General features: G+C 52.1%; 1 protein-coding gene across 1 annotated transcript in view; it reads right to left on the bottom strand.

Moving 5' to 3' along the window:
* HECW2 (HECT, C2 and WW domain containing E3 ubiquitin protein ligase 2) overlaps positions 1-16,564 on the bottom strand; it is a 97,905-nt gene that overhangs the window by 19,451 nt on the left and 61,890 nt on the right. Inside the window, exons 21-23 of the mRNA XM_029069687.1 lie at positions 10,562-10,714; positions 4,844-4,942; positions 765-894 (exon numbers count right to left, since the gene is read on the bottom strand). Coding sequence (XP_028925520.1) covers positions 765-894; positions 4,844-4,942; positions 10,562-10,714 — 382 coding nt within the window. The remainder of the gene's footprint in view (positions 1-764; positions 895-4,843; positions 4,943-10,561; positions 10,715-16,564) is intronic.

The following is a 16,564-nucleotide window of genomic DNA, read 5'->3' as shown; positions in this document are numbered from 1 at the left end:
GGGGCGGCTGAGCCTCTAAGGCCTCGCTCGCCTTGACGACGGGGAAGCGGCGGGGCCTAGCGGAACCAGCCCGGGCCAGGGAGTCAGCGGACCTGGGTCCTAATCCCGCCCCCCGCCGCTTGTCTGCTGTGTGACCTGGGGCCAGCCCCTTCGCTTCTCTGTGCTCAGTTCCCTCATCCGGAAAACGGGGGGTGGGGGGAACAACCTGATGACTCTGTAATCATAATGATGCCATTGGTTAAGCGCTTACTATGTGCAAAGCACTGTTCTACGCGCTCGGGGGATACGAGGTGACCAGGATGTCCTGATCTCTGTCCCTGCCCCAGCGCTCAGCACAGAGTAAGCGCTTCCAAAGCAGTGTGGCTCAGTGGAAAGAGCACGGGCTTGGGAATCAGAGGTCATGAGTTCGAATCCCGGCGCGGCCACTCGTCAGCTGTGGGACTGTGGGCGAGTCACTTCACTTCTCTGGGCCTCGGTGACCTCATCTGGAAAACGGGGATGAACTGCGAGGCTCACGTGGGACCACCTGACGACCCCGTATCTCCCCCCCGGCGCTTAGAACGGTGCTCGGCACATAGCGAGCGCTTAACAGATACCAACATTATTATCCCAAAGGCCATCCTCATCATTATGACGGCCCAACCCCCTGGGCTCTCCCGCTCCGCTCCGGCCCCGGGTACCCAGGCGAACCTCGCTGGCCGGGCCCGGGGTCCCGCGCGAAGCCCGCCGCGTACCGGCCCCGCGTGTACCGGCCCCGCGTGTACCTGCCCGAAGACCTCCTCGTTGACGGTGAACGTGAGGTCGAGGAGGTCGTGGACGTCGTTGTCCTTCATCCACTGCAGGCTCTGGTGGAACTCCTCGTCCAGATACTCCAGGTCGCTCAGGTCACACAGGCTGGACGCCCCCGAGGACGTCGGGGCGGGGGATCAGGGACCACCCCCCCCAACCGCCCCGACCCAGGGCTCCCCTCCTCGGGCCCCCGGGATCGACGCCGCGAGCCCGTCGCGGGCGGCGACCGTCTCTCCTGCCGCGCCGGGCTCGCCCGAGCGTTCGGTACAGTGCTCCGCGCCCAGGAAGCGCTCAGTAAGGACCGAACGGAGGAGCCTCCCCCTTCGTCGCCGCCCAGTGCGTCCGCGGCCTCGACCGAGGCGATCGATCCATCGGTGATGACGGCGTTGGTATCGGTTAAGCGCTTACTAGGTGCAGAGCGCTGTTCTAAGCGCTGGGGGAGATGCCGGTGGCCTCGACACCCCCGGTGCTCCCCACGCAGTAAGTGCTCTATCGGTTGCCGATCTGTCCATTCCAAGCGCTCAGTACAGTGCTCTGCACATAGTAAGCGCTCAATAAATACTACTGAATGAATGAAAGCGCTCAAAAAATACCATTGCTTGGCGTCGACCCCCTACATTGCTCTAATGCTCTATTTATTGCTCTCTTGCTCTTACTGGGACAGCAGTAAGACCTAAGGCTCTGGTCTTCTGGCCGTATGGTCCTCTCCCAAGCGCTCAGTACGGTCCTCTGCGCGCAGCAAGCGCTCAATAAATACCATCGAATGAATAGACTGTGAGCCCGTTAGGGGCAGGAAGCGCTCAGTGCTCTGCACGCAGCAAGCGCTTAATAGACTCCATCGAATGAACAGACTGTGAGCTCGTTGTGGGCAGGAGGAGCTCGGTACAGTGCTCTGCACGCAGCAAGCGCTCAATAAATACCATCGAATGAACAGACTGTGAGCTCGTTGTGGGCAGGAGGAGCTCGGTACAGTCCTCTGTACGCAGCAAGCGCTCGATAAATACCATCGAATGAATAGACTGTGAGCTCGTTGCGGGCAGGAAGCGCTCAGTGCTCTGCACGCAGCAAGCGCTCAATAAATACCATCGAATGAATAGACTGTGAGCTCGTTGCGGGCAGGAAGAGCTCGGTACAGTGCTCTGCACGCAGCAAGCGCTCAATAAATACCATCGAATGAATAGACTGTGAGCTCGTTGCGGGCAGGAAGAGCTCGGTACAGTGCTCTGCACGCAGCAAGCGCTCAATAAATACCCTCGAATGAAGAGACTGTGAGGTCGTTGTGGATAGGAATGTGTATGTTGTTCTACTGCCCTCACCCAACCGCTTAGTACAGCGCTCTGCACGCGGTAAGCGCTCAGTAAATACGACCGAACTGAAGGATGGAAGGAATCGCTCCGTGCCCACTCCTGAGAGCCGGGCTCTGTACTGAGCGGTGGGGAGAGTACGGGGTTCTGATCCCGGCTCCGCCCCTTGTCCGCCGTGAGAGCTCGGGCAGGCCATTTCACTTCCCTGGGCCTCAGTTCCCTCGTCTGGAAAATGGGGATGAAGCCTGGGAGCCCCTCGGGGGGGACGACCTCATGACCTTCTATTCGTCCCAGCGCTTAGAACAGTGCTCGGCACAGTAAGCGCTTAATAAATACCATTATTATTATTATTATTATTATCATCAAAGTAGCCAAACATACACGTCCCTGTCGTCAAGGAGACCGTGCGCCCGTCAAAGGGCAGGGACCGTCTCTATCTGTTGCCGATCTGTCCATTCCAAGCGCTTAGTACGGTGCTCTGCACATAGTAAGCGCTCAATAGATACCATTGAATGACCGTCTTGCCGACCCCACAGGGAGATTCCCAATCGGCTTGACGTTGCCTCAGTTTCCTCCAGGACTTTATTCTCTTTTCGGAGAGACCTGGATCTTTCTCCTTCCGCCGGGGCTCGGGAAAGGGGAAAACCCCGGCCAGGCCCGGCGGGGGCCGGGGCTAGTCGGACCACCCGGCCCGGCGCGTGGGCTCAGCGGAAAGAGCCCGGGCTTGGGAGTCGGAGGTCGTGGGTTCGCATCCCGGCTCCGCCACTTGTCAGTGTGACCGTGGGCAAATCACTTCTCTGGGCCTCAGTGACCTCATCTGGAAAATGGGGATGAAGACCGGGAGCCTCACGTGGGACAACTTGATGACCCGTATCTACCCCAGCGCTTAGAACAGTGCTCTGCACATAGTAAGCGCTTAAATACCAATATTTTTAGTTCCAAGGAAGCGCTTGCTTGAGGATGGCGTCGTGAGCGGCAGCGAGGCCAAGTGGACCGAGTCGGCGGGACCTGGGTTCTAATCCCACCTCCGCCGCTTCTCTGCTCCTGGCGGGACGGGGACCGGGTCCAACCCCATTTGCCCGGATCCATCCCAGCGCCTAGTACAGCGTCGGGCTCATAGTAAGTGCTCAGCAAAGGCCACTAATCATAATTATCATCATCCCCTTGGCGCCTCTGCCCGGCGGGGAGGGCTGCCGGCCTGCCCAGAGGGAGTCAGGGAATTATGTGCACGTTTTCGGGGAGATCTGACCCTCTGGCATCCTTGTCCCAAGCGCCGGGGTAGATTTGGGAAGCAGCGCGGCTCAGTGGCAAGAGCCCGGGCTTGGGAGTCGGAGGTCATGGGTTCGAATCCCAGCTCCGCCACTTGTCAGCTGGGTGACCGTGGGGGAGTGGCTTCACTTCTCTGGGCCTCAGTTCCTTCATCTGGAAAATGGGGACGAAGACCAGGAGCCCCACGGGGGACCACCTGATGACCCTGTATCTCCCCCGGCGCTTAGAACCGTGCTCTGCACAGAGTAAGCGCTTAACGAATACCAACATTATTATTTGAGATAATTCCGGTGGAGCCAGGCCCCGTCCCACATGGGGCTCCCGGTCTGAGGGTAAGACGGAGCAGGGTCTTGAATCCCCATTTTACAGATGAGAGGAAGCAGCGTGGCGCAGTGGAAAGAGCAGGGGCTTTGGAGTCAGGGCTCATGAGTTCGAATCCCAGCTCTGCCACTTGTCGGCTGGGTGACTGTGGGCGAGTCACTTAACTTCTCTGGGCCTCGGTTCCCTCATCTGTAAAATGGGGATGAAGACTGTGAGCCCCACGTGGGACAACCTGATTCCCCTGTGTCTACCCCAGCGCTTAGAACGGTGCTCTGCACATAGTAAGCGCTTAACAGATACCAACATTATTATTATTATTAGGAAACCGAGGCACGGAGAATAATAACAGTCATAGTGATAATAACGGGATTGGTTAAGCGCTTACTATGTGCAGAGCAACCGTTCTAAGCGCTACGGTTGATACGAAGTCATCAGGTTGTCCCCCGTGGGGCTCACAGACCTCAGCCCCATTTCTCAGGTGAGGGAATCGAGACCCGGGGAACTGAGGTGGCTTGCACAATGTGAGCCCGTCACCGGGCAGGGACGGTCTCTATCTGTTGCCAGATTGTCCATTCCAAGCGCTTAGTACAGTGCTCTGCACATAGTAAGCGCTCAATAAGTACTACTGAACAACTGATTGTATTTATGGCCATCGTCCTCGTCCGTCCGTCTCCCCCGATCAGACCGTGCGCCCGCCAGAGGGCAGGGACCGTCTCTATCTGTTACCGATTTGTCCATTCCAAGCGCTCAGTACAGTGTTCTGCCTATAGCAAGCGCTCGATAAATACTATTGAATGAAAGTGGCGGAGGCGGGATTAGAACCCACGACCTCTGACTCCCAAGCCCGGCCTCTTGCCACCGAGCCCCGCTGTTTCTCAGCTGAAGCCTAGAGGAGGGAAGTGACTTTTCCGAGGTCACGCAGCGGCCCTGAGGCGGAGCCGGGATTAGAACCCGTGACCTTCCGGCCCCCGGGCCCGGGCTCTACCCACTACTACTACTACTAACGATGACGGTATTTGTTAAGCGCTTCCTATGTGCCAAGCACCGTTCTAAGCGCTGTGGGGGACAGAAGATAGGTGTTACAGAGCGTTGTTTGGGGGATCGTCCCACCCCGGCTCCTGCCCCCGTCCCCCGCCCCGTCCCCCCGTCCCCCGGCTCACATTCGGAGCAGGGCCTTGTAAAAGGGCCGGGTGAAGAAGGCGTCCAGCAGGTACTGGTGGATCAGCGCCAGGCCCAAGATGCGGCCGCTGAATCGGAACCTGGAACGGCAAGGGCGCGGCGCTTGATACGTAGCCGCGACGCTCAGTACGCAGCCCCGGCGCTCACTACACCGGAGACTGAGCTCCCCCGGACCCCCCCACCTCGCCCCGACTCGCTCCCTTTGCCCTCCCCCGTCCCACGGGTCAGTCATTCATTCCGTCATCTGTACTGAGCGCTTACTCTGTGCACAGCACTGTTCTAAGCGCTTGGGCAACAGAAAGAGACGATCCCTACCCGACGACGGGCTCACGGCCTAGAAAGACCGGGGAGAGCGACAGCAAAACAAGTGGGCGGGCATCAACGGTGTTGAAAATCAGCATCAAAACGACCTATCTCTAATTCTATTTATTTCTACTATTGCCTGTTTTACTTGTTCCGACGTTTCTATATCATCTCTCCGATAATATTTATTTCCGCTAATGCCTGTTTTACTTGTTCTGATGCGTATCTAGATCGCTAATTCTATTTAGTTCTACTATTGCCTGCTTCACTTGGTCTGATGTTTCTGTATAGATCTGTAATTCTATTTATTTCCACTAATGCCTGTTTTACTTGTACTGATGTGTTATAGATCTCTAATTCTATTTATTTCTACTATTGCCTGCTTTATTTGTTCTGATGTTTCTATATAGATCTCTAATTCTATTTCTCCTAATGCCTGTTTCACTTGTTCTGATGTTTCTATACAGATCTCTCATTCTATTTATTTCTACTCTTCCCCGTTCTATTTGTTCTGATGTTTCTATGTAGATCTCTAATTCTATTTATTTCCACTCATGTCTGTTTCACTTGTTCTGATGTGTATCTAGATCTCTAATTCTATTTATTTCTACCATTCCCTGTTTTCCTTGTTCTGATGTTTCTACACAGATCTTCTAATTCTATTTCTATTTCTACTAATGCCTGTTTTACTTGTTCTGATTTTTCTACCTAGATCTCTCGTTCTATTTATTTCTACTATTGCCTGCTTTTTTTGTTCTGATGTTTCTATATAGATCTCTAATTCTATTTATTTCCACTAATGTCTGCTTCACTTGTTCTGATGTTTCTATATAGATCTCTAATTCTATTTCTCCTAATGCCTGTTTTACTTGTTCTGATGTTTCTATACAGATCTCTCATTCTATTTATTTCTACTCTTCCCCGTTCTAATAATAATGTTGGTATTTGTTAAGCGCTTACTATGTGCCAAGCACTGTTCTAAGCGCTGGGGTAGACACAGGGGAATCAGGTTGTCCCACGTGGGGCTCACAGTCTTTAATCCCCATTTTACAGATGAGGTAACTGAGGCACCGAGAAGTTAAGTGACTTGCCCAAAGTCACACAGCTGACAAGTGGTAGAGCCGGGGTTCGAACCCACGACCTCTGACTCCAAAGCCCGTGCTCTTTCCAGTGAGCCACGCTGCTTCTCTATTTGTTCTTCTATTTGTTCTGATGTTTCTATGTAGATCTCTAATTCTATTTATTTCCACTCATGTCTGTTTCACTTGTTCTGATGTGTATCTAGATCTCTAATTCTATTTATTTCTACTTTTGCCTGCTTTCCTTGTTCTGATGCTTCTATACAGATCTTCTAATTCTATTTCTATTTCTACTAATGCCTGTTTTACTTGTTCTGATGTTTCTACCTAGATCTCTCGTTCTATTTATTTCTACTAGTGCCTGTTTCACTTGTTCTGATGTTTCTATACAGATCTCTAATTCTATTTATTTCTACTATTCCCCATTTTATTTGTTCTGATGTTTCTATATAGATCTCTAATTCTAATTTTTCCACTAATGCCTCTTTTACTTGTTCTGATGTGTATCTAGATCTCTAATTCTATTTATTTCTACTTTTGCCTGCTTTCCTTGTTCTGATGCTTCTATACAGATCTTCTAATTCTATTTCTATTTATGCCTGTTTTACTTGTTCTGATGTTTCTATATAGATCTCTCGTTCTATTTATTTCTACTAGTGCCTGTTTCACTTGTTCTGACGTTTCTATACAGATCTCTAATTCTATTTATTTCTACTATTCCCCATTTTATTTGTTCTGATGTTTCTATATAGATCTCTAATTCTAATTATTTCCACCAATGCCTGTTTCACTTGTTCTGATGTGTATATAAATCTCTCATTCTATTTATTTCTACTAATGCCTGTTTTACTTGTTCTGATGTTTCTATATAGATCTCTAATTCCATTTATTTCCACCAATGCCTGTTTCACTTGTTCTGATGTGTATATAAATCTCTCATTCTATTTATTTCTACTAATGCCTGTTTTACTTGTTCTGACGTTTCTATACAGATCTCTAATTCTATTTATTTCTACTATTCCCCATTTATTTGTTCTGATGTTTCTATATAGATCTCTAATTCTAATTATTTAACCAATGCCTGTTTCACTTGTTCTGATGTGTATATAAATCTCTCATTCTATTTATTTCTACTAATGCCTGTTTTACTTGTTCTGATGTTTCTATATAGATCTCTAATTCCATTTATTTCCACCAATGCCTGTTTCACTTGTTCTGATGTGTATATAAATCTCTCATTCTATTTATTTCTACTAATGCCTGTTTTACTTGTTCTGACGTTTCTATACAGATCTCTAATTCTATTTATTTCTACTATTCCCCATTTTATTTGTTCTGATGTTTCTATATAGATCTCTAATTCTAATTTTTCCACTAATGCCTCTTTTACTTGTTCTGATGTGTATCTAGATCTCTAATTCTATTTATTTCTACTTTTGCCTGCTTTCCTTGTTCTGATGCTTCTATACAGATCTTCTAATTCTATTTCTATTTATGCCTGTTTTACTTGTTCTGATGTTTCTATATAGATCTCTCGTTCTATTTATTTCTACTAGTGCCTGTTTCACTTGTTCTGACGTTTCTATACAGATCTCTAATTCTATTTATTTCTACTATTCCCCATTTTATTTGTTCTGATGTTTCTATATAGATCTCTAATTCTAATTATTTCCACCAATGCCTGTTTCACTTGTTCTGATGTGTATATAAATCTCTCATTCTATTTATTTCTACTAATGCCTGTTTTACTTGTTCTGATGTTTCTATATAGATCTCTAATTCCATTTATTTCCACCAATGCCTGTTTCACTTGTTCTGATGTGTATATAAATCTCTCATTCTATTTATTTCTACTAATGCCTGTTTTACTTGTTCTGACGTTTCTATACAGATCTCTAATTCTATTTATTTCTACTATTCCCCATTTTATTTGTTCTGATGTTTCTATATAGATCTCTAATTCTAATTATTTCCACCAATGCCTGTTTCACTTGTTCTGATGTGTATATAAATCTCTCATTCTATTTATTTCTACTAATGCCTGTTTTACTTGTTCTGATGTTTCTATATAGATCTCTAATTCCATTTATTTCCACCAATGCCTGTTTCACTTGTTCTGATGTGTATATAAATCTCTCATTCTATTTATTTCTACTAATGCCTGTTTTACTTGTTCTGACGTTTCTATACAGATCTCTAATTCTATTTATTTCTACTATTCCCTGTTTTACTTGTTCTGATGTTTCTATATAGATCCCTAATTCTATTTATTTCCACTAATGCCTCTTTAACTTGTTCTGATGTGTATATTGATCTCTAATTGCATTTATTTCTTCTAATGCCTGTTTTACTTGTACTGATGTGTAGATCTCTAATTCTATTTATTTCTCCTATGGCCCGTTTTACTTGTTCTGATGTTTATATAATATCTCTCTGATTCTATTTATTTCTACTAATGCCTCTTTTCCTTGCTCTGATGTGTACATAGATCTCTAAGCAGCGGGACTCAGTGGCAGGAGGCCGGGCTTGGGAGTCACAGGTTGTGGGTTCTAATCCCGGCTCCGCCGCTTGTCTGCTGGATGACCAACGGGCCAGTCGCTTCTCCGGGCCTCAGTTCCCTCATCTGCAAAATGGGGATTAAAAACTGTGAGCCCCACGTGGGACCACCTGATGACCCTGTTTCTCCCCCCGCGCTTAGAACGGTGCTCGGCACATAGTAAGCGCTTAACAAATGCCAACATTATTAATATTATCATTATCTCTAACTGTATTTATTTCTATCGATGCTACTGACGGCCGCTTCCTTGTTTTGCTGCCTGTTTCCCTCCTTCTAGACTGTGAGCCCGCCGTGGGCGGGGATGGTGTCTCTTTATCGGACTTTCCAACGGCTTAGTAGTGTTCGGCACACAGTAAGCGCTCGAGAACAGTGAGCTTTGAGAGCTCCCCTCCTCCAGGAGGCCTTCCCAGACCGAGCCCCCCTTTCCCTCTGTTCCTTCTCCCCTCCTCTTTCCCCCTTCCCCTCCCCTCAGCACTGTGCTCATTTCTATATATTATTTATTACCCTATTTATTTTGTTAATGAGGTGTACATCCCCTTCATTCTATTTATCTCGATGATGTCGTCTTGTTTTTGTTTTGTTCGGTTTTGCTTTGCCGTCCGTCTCCCCCGTCTAGACCGAGAGCCCGTCACTGGGCAGGGATGGTCTCTATCTGTTGCCCAATGGTCCATTCCAAGCGCTTAGTCCAGTGCTCTGCACATAGTAAGCGCTCGATAAAAACTAATGAATGAACGAATGAATATTTATCTTGATGATGTCGTCCTCTTTTTGTCTTGTTCTCTTTAGCTCTGCCGTCCGTCTCCCCGGTTTGGACCGTCAGTCCGTCTTGGGGCAGGGACGGTCTCTCTCTGTTACCCAGTTGTCCACTCCGAGCGCTTAGTCCAGTGCTCCGCACGGAGTAAGCGCTCAGTACATACTAATGAATGCATAAATGAATATTTATCTTGATGATGTCGTCTTCCTTTTGTCGTTCTCTTTTGCTCTGCCGTCCGTCTCCCCCGTTCGGACCGTCAGCCCGTCGTGGGGCAGGGACGGTCTCTCTCTGTCGCCCAGTTGTCCACTCCGGGCGCTTAGTCCAGTGCTCCGCACAGAGTAGGGTAAGCGCTCAATACATACTAATGAATGAATATTTATCTCGATGACGTCGTCTTGTTTTTGTCGTTCTCTTTTGCTCTGCCGTCCGTCCCTCCCCGTTTGGCCCCTCAGTCCGTCGTGGGGCAGGGACGGTCTCTTCCGTTGCCCAACTGCCCACTCCGAGCGCTCAGTCCAGTGCTCCGCACAGAGTAAGCGCTCGATAAATACTAACGAATGTATGAATGTTTATCTCGATGACGTCGTCTTCTTTTCGTCTTATTCTCTTTGGCTCTGCCGCCCGTCTCCCCGGTTTGGACCCTCAGCCCGTCGTGGGGCGGGGCCGGTCTCTCTCTGTCGCCCGACTGTCCACTCCGATCGCTTAGTCCAGTGCTCCGCACGGAGTAAGCGCTCGATAAATACTAACGAATGCACGAATGAATATCTATCTCGAGGACGTCGTCTTCTTTTCGCCTTGTTCTCTTTTGCTCTGCCGTCCGTCTCCCCCGTTCGGACGCCCGGCCCGTCGTGGGGCAGGGACGGTCTCTCTCTGTTGCCCAGCTCTCCCGCACGGAGTAAGCGCTCAATACGTACTAGTGAATGAACGAGCGAGAAATCCGACCGAGCGGAGGAAGGAACGGACAGCCGGCGCGGCCGGGGGGCGGGCGGACCCCGGGGCCTCCCCTTACCACTCGTGGTGATTGTCCACGAAGGCGGACATGGGGCTGATCTGAACGGTGTACGTGTCGTTGGCGGAATACTCGAAGAGGCCGTAGTAGGGGTTGAACAGCTCTCGGGACACCAGGAAGAAAAACTCCCGGGACGGGCCGCTGTAATCCAGGCTTTCGGAAACAAAAACAGAAAGGAAAGCGGGTCGGGGAGCTCCCCGGTGCGGCGGGCCCCCACTTCTACCTCTAATAATAATAACGTTGGTATCCGTGAAGCGCTTACTAGGGGCCGGGCACCGTTCTAAGCGCTGGGGGAGATACGGGGTCATCGGGTCGGCCCACGTGGGGCTCACAGTTTGAAATCCCCATTTTTCCAGATGAGGTCACTGAGGCCCAGAGAAGTGAAGTGACTTGCCCTAGGTCACACAGCAGACAAGGGGCGGAGCCGGGATGAGAACCCGCGACCTCTGACTCCCAAGCCCGGCCTCTTGCCGCTGAGCCACGCTGCTTCTCCGAAGTCACTTCACTTCTCTGGGCCTCGGTTTCCTCAGCTGGAAAATGGGGGTGAAGCCTGGGAGCCCCACCCAGGTGAGCCTCATTCCCCTGGATCTCCCCCAGCGCTTAGAACGGTGCTCGGCACATAGGAAGCGCTCAACAAATGCCATTATCATCTCCCTTTCCTCCATGGGCAAGGTCGACCATCTCTACCCTGTTTTCCGGCGGGGGGTTGCGGGGATGGGAGAAGCAGCGGGGTTCAACGGAAAGAGGCCGGGCTTGGGAGTCGGAGGTCATGGGTTCAAATTCCCACTCTGCCACTTGTCAGCCGTGCGACTGTGGGCGAGTCACTTCACTTCTCTGTGCCTCAGTGACCTCATCTGTCGAATGGGGATGAAGACCGTGAGCCTCACGAGGGACGACCCGATGACCCTGTATCTCCCCCGGCGCTTAGAACGACGCTCGGCACATAGTAAGCGCTTAACGAATACCAACATCATTATTATTATTATTATTGTTCGTCATCATCATGGTCGTCGTTAAGCGCCACAGACTGCTCTAAACATTGGCAATTCACTCATTCATTCAATCGTCTTTATTGCGCGCTTACTATGTGCAGAGCACTGTACTAAACGCTTGGAAAGAACATCTGGGCAACAGATAGAGACCATCCCCGCCCAATGACGGGCTCACGGTCTAGAAGGGCAAGGTCTTGGCCTTCCTCCCTGTTTTCTTTCTTCTCTCCCTCTCTCTTTCCATTCATCTTAATAACAAACGAGGGGGTATCGGTTAAGCACTTACTACGTGCCGGGCACCGTGCTGAGCGCTGGGCTGGATACAAGCATTCGAGTTGGACACAGCCCCCGTCCCACCCGGGGCTCGCCGTCTACAACCCCATTTGACAGATGAGGGAACTGAGGCCCAGAGAAGTGACTCGCCCAAGGTCACACAGCAGGCGGGAGGTGGAGGCGGAATTAGAACCCGTGACCTTCTGACCCGCGGGTCCGGGCCCCAGCCCCGAGGCCATACTGATGCCTCTCCGCCTCTAGACTGGAAGCTCATTACGGGCAGGGGACGTGTCTGCCAGTTCCCTCCTACTGTACTCTCCCGAGCGCTCAGTACAGCGCTCTGCCCAGAGTAAGTGCCCAATAAATACCACTGATCGGTCGATCGATCGATTTCTCCCTCGGCGTGGCCCAGTGGGTGGAGCCTGGGCCCGGGAGTCAGCTGTGCCTCCGCCACCTGTCAGCTGGGAGAGTTTGGGCAAGTCATTTCACTTCTCTGAGCCTCGGTTTCCTCCTCTGGCGAACGGAGATGAAGACGGCCAGCCCCACGTGGGGCCGGGACGGCGTCCAACCCGATCAGCGTGGCTCGACCCCAGCGTTTAGCATAGTGCCTGGCACAGAGTAAAGTGCTTAACCGACACCACAATTATTATTATATCCATGTCCCTCTCCCCCTCCGGCCCCTAAGCTCAATCCGGGCGGGGAACGCGTCTATTTCCCCCGAACCGTCCTCCCCCAAGCGCTTAGAACAGTGCTCTGCACATAAGCACTCAGGAAATACCTTTGATCGGTCGACCGATTGATCGACTGCTCTCTCCCTCTCCTCCTCCTCTTCATCCACCGATTTCTCCCTGCTCCCCTCCTCTCTCTCTCTACCCCCCGCTTTGCCCCTCTTTTTCCGTATTCGTGAAGCGCTTACTATGTGCCGAGCACTTTTCTAAGCGCTGCGGTGGGAACCCTGTCCCCCGTGGGGCTCCCGGTCCTCATCCCCATTTGACAGATGAGGGAACCGAGGCCCAGAGAAGTGAAGGGCCTGGCCCGAGGTCACCCGGCAGACAAGGGGACGGAGCCGGGATTAGAACCCGGGACCCGCTGACTACCGGGCCCAGGCTCTACCCACTGGGCCACGCTGCTTCTCTTCCCTTCCCCCAACCCTGTGAAGACGACGACTTTTCTCCGCTTCTTGACAAACAGGAAGATGTGGTTTTCGCTCTTAACCAAGAGCAAGAGAGACGAGCTGCTGCCCTGGGGGAAGGGACGGGGAGGGCAACCCCCGAATAATCATCGTAACGTTGGTATTTTTTAAGCGCTTACTCCGTGCCGAGCACTGTTCTGAGCGCTGAGGTGGAAACAGGGTCATCGGGTCGTCCCCCGTGAGGCTCACGGTCTCCATCCCCATTCGACAGATGAGGTCACCGAGGCCCACGGAGTAATAATCGTAATGTTTGCATCGGTTAAGCGCTTACTACGTGCCAAGTACCGTTCTAAGCGCTGGGGGGAGGTACGGGGTCATCCGGTTGTCCCCCCGTGGGGCTCACGGCCTCCATCCCCATTTTCCAGATGAGGTCACCGAGGCCCACGGAGTGATAATACTAACGTTTGCATTGGTTAAGCGCTTACTACGTGCCAAGCCCCGTTCTAAGCAGTGGGGTAGATACAGGGTCATCAGGTTGTTCCACGAGGGGCTCACAGTCTCCATCCCCATTCGACAGATGAGGTCACTGAGGCCCTGAGAATAATAATAATGATAATGATGGTGGTATTTGTTAAGCGCCTAATATTTTTCAGATGGGGTCACTGAGGCCCAGATAATAAAACTAATAATGATGGTATTTGTTAGGGGCTGACTATGTGTCAAGCACTGTTCTAAGCACTGGGGGGGGGGGGTGGATACGGGGTAATCAGGTCGTCCCCGTGGGGCTCACAGTCTCCATCCCCATTTTCCAGATGAGGTCACCGAGGCCCTCAGAGTAACAACAGTAATAACGATGATATCCGTTAAGCGCCTACTATGTGCCGAGCACCGTTCTAAGCACCGGGGTAGATACGGGGCCGTCAGGTTGTCCCCCGTGGGGTTCACAGCCTTCATCCCCATCTTCCAGATGAGGTCACTGAGGCCCAGAGAAGTGAAGCGACTGGCCCAAGGGCACACAGCGGACAAGTGGCAGGGGCGGGATTAGAACCCACGGCCTCCGACGGCCAAGGCCGCGCTCTTGCCATTAGGCCATCCCGCTTCTCCAGTCCGAACCTCCGCTCCCGGAGGGGGCAACTCCGGCAGAGCCGGGCATCGGCGGAGGAAAGGAGCGCGGCCTCGGGGGTGGAGCCCGGGGCCTGGGAGTCGCTCATTCCTTCGTTCATTCATTCAATAGTATTCATTGAGCGCTTCCTATGTGCAGAGCACTGGACTAAGCGCTCGGAATGGACAAGACGGCAACAGAGAGAGAACAGATAGTCGGATGCCCCTGGCTTCTCATGATGTTGATGGTCATAATAATAATAATGTTGGTATCTGTTAAGCGCTCACTATGTGCCGAGCACCGTTCTAGGCGCCGGGGGAGATGCGGGGTCATCGGGTCGTTCCACGTGAGGCTCACAGTTAATCCCCATTTGACAGATGGGGTATTTGTTAAGTACTTACTATGTGCCAAGGACTGTACTGAGCGCTGGAGGGATACAAGGTGATCAGGTTGTCCCCCGTGGGGTTCCCGGTCTTCATCCCCATTTTCCAGATGAGGGAACTGAGGCCCAGAGAAGTGAAGCGACTGGCCCAAAGTGCCACGGCTGACGAGTGGCGGAGCCGGGATTCGAACCCACGACCTCTGACGCCCAAGCCCGGGCTCTTTCCCCTGAGCCGCGCTGCTTCTCATCCCGCTCAACCGCTGTGTGACCTCGGGCAAGTCCCTTCACTTCTCTGGGCCTCGGTTCCCTCATCTGGAGAATGGGGATGAAGCCTGGGAGCCCCACGGGAGACAACCTGATCCCCTTGCATCCCCCAGCGCTTAAAACAGTGCTCGGCACATAGTGGGCGCTTAACAAATACCAACATTATTAGTATTATCGTTTTAAATCCACGTGAAAATGACTGACTGTGGGGGAGGAGTGGATTGGGGAAGATGCTGATGATCGTGTATCTCCCCAGCGCTTAGAACAGCGCTTGGCACATAGTAAGCGCTTAAGAGATACCATTCTTATTTTGCTATTTCCAGCTGTGGTGTAATAGACCGTGAGCCCGTCACTGGGCGGGGACGGTCTCTATCTGTTGCCCGACTGTCCGTTCCGAGCGCTTAGTACAGTGCTCTGCGCATAGTAAGCGCTCAATAAATACTACTGAATGAATGAACCCCACCCCTGGAGGGAGGAGACCGTCCCACTTTCAGTGATAATTACCGGACGTAATCACGGTAATTCCAGTAATTATTGTACTTGTTAAGCGCTTACTATGTGCCGAGCACCGTTCTAAGCGCTGGGTAGATAGAAGTTGGACACGGTCCCCGTGCCGCCTGGGGCTCTCACTCTTCATCCCCATTTTACAGTCGAGGGAACCGAGGCCCAGAGAAGCGAAGTGACTTACCCAAGGTCCCACGGGTATTTGGTAATTACTGTACTCGTTAATAACAATGTTGGTATCTGATAAGCGCCTACTGCGTGCAGAGCACCGTTCTAAGCGCCGGGGGAGATACGGGGTCATCGGGTGGTCCCACGGGAGGCTCACGGTTCATCCCCATTTTCCAGATGAGATAACTGAGGCCCAGAGAAGTGAAGCGACTCGCCCACGGTCACACAGCCGACGAGTGGCCGAGCCGGGAATCGAACCCATGACCTCCGACTCCGAAGCCCGGGTTCTTTCCACTGAGCCACGCTGCTTCTCTAAGCGCTCCCTATGTAACCAAGCGCTGTTCTAAGCGCTGGGGCAGATACGAGGTCATCAGGTTGGACCCAGTCCCTGTCCCACGTGGGGCTCGCACTCTTCAATCCCATTTTCCAGATGAGGGAAACTGAGGCCCAGAGAAGTCAGGTGACTTACGAAGGTCACACGGCGGACACGTGGCAGAGCCGGGATTAGAACCCAGGTCCTTCTGGCTCCCAGGAAGCAGCGGAGCTCAGTGGAAAGAGGCCGGGCTTGGGAGTCAGAAGTCATGGGTTCGAATCCCGGCTCGGCCACTCGGCAGCCGGGTGACCGTGGGCGAGTCGCTTCACTTCTCTGGGCCTCAGTGGCCTCATCTGGAAAATGGGAATGAAGACCGTTAGCCTCACGTGGGACGGACCCGACGACCCCGTATCTCCCCCAGCGCTTAGAACGGTGCTTGGCACGTAGTAAGCGCTTAACAGATACCAACATTATTATTACAGTAAGCGCTTAACAAATACCACCGCTATCAGTATTAATCCCCCTTTTCCAGATGAGGGAACCGAGGCCCGGAGACGGGAAGCGACCAGAGTCCCCCAGCGGACAAGCGGCGGAGCGGGGATTCGAACCCACGGCCTCCGCCGCTTGGGAGGCGGGGGGGGGGGGGGCGGCGAGGGGACCGGGGGGGCCCCAGTGGAGAAGCGAATGGGGGAGGCCCTCCTGGAGGAGGGGAGGCGGCGAGGCCCGGGACGGGGAGGGACCCCCCCCCGGGGCAGGAAGCCGCACCCGAGGAGCCCCAAAGAGACGCCCAGGGAAACCAGATGCCCCGAAAGATTAAACCCCCTCGGGATCCGGTCCCCCGGTCCCTCGGCCCCGGGAGACGGGGGGTTTCCACGG

Source organism: Ornithorhynchus anatinus, chromosome 7 (assembly GCF_004115215.2).
Source record: "Ornithorhynchus anatinus isolate Pmale09 chromosome 7, mOrnAna1.pri.v4, whole genome shotgun sequence".
In the NCBI taxonomy this organism is placed as follows: Eukaryota; Metazoa; Chordata; class Mammalia; order Monotremata; family Ornithorhynchidae; genus Ornithorhynchus; species Ornithorhynchus anatinus.
Note: the sequence above shows the minus strand (reverse complement) of the source record. Positions and strands in the feature narration are given on the sequence as shown.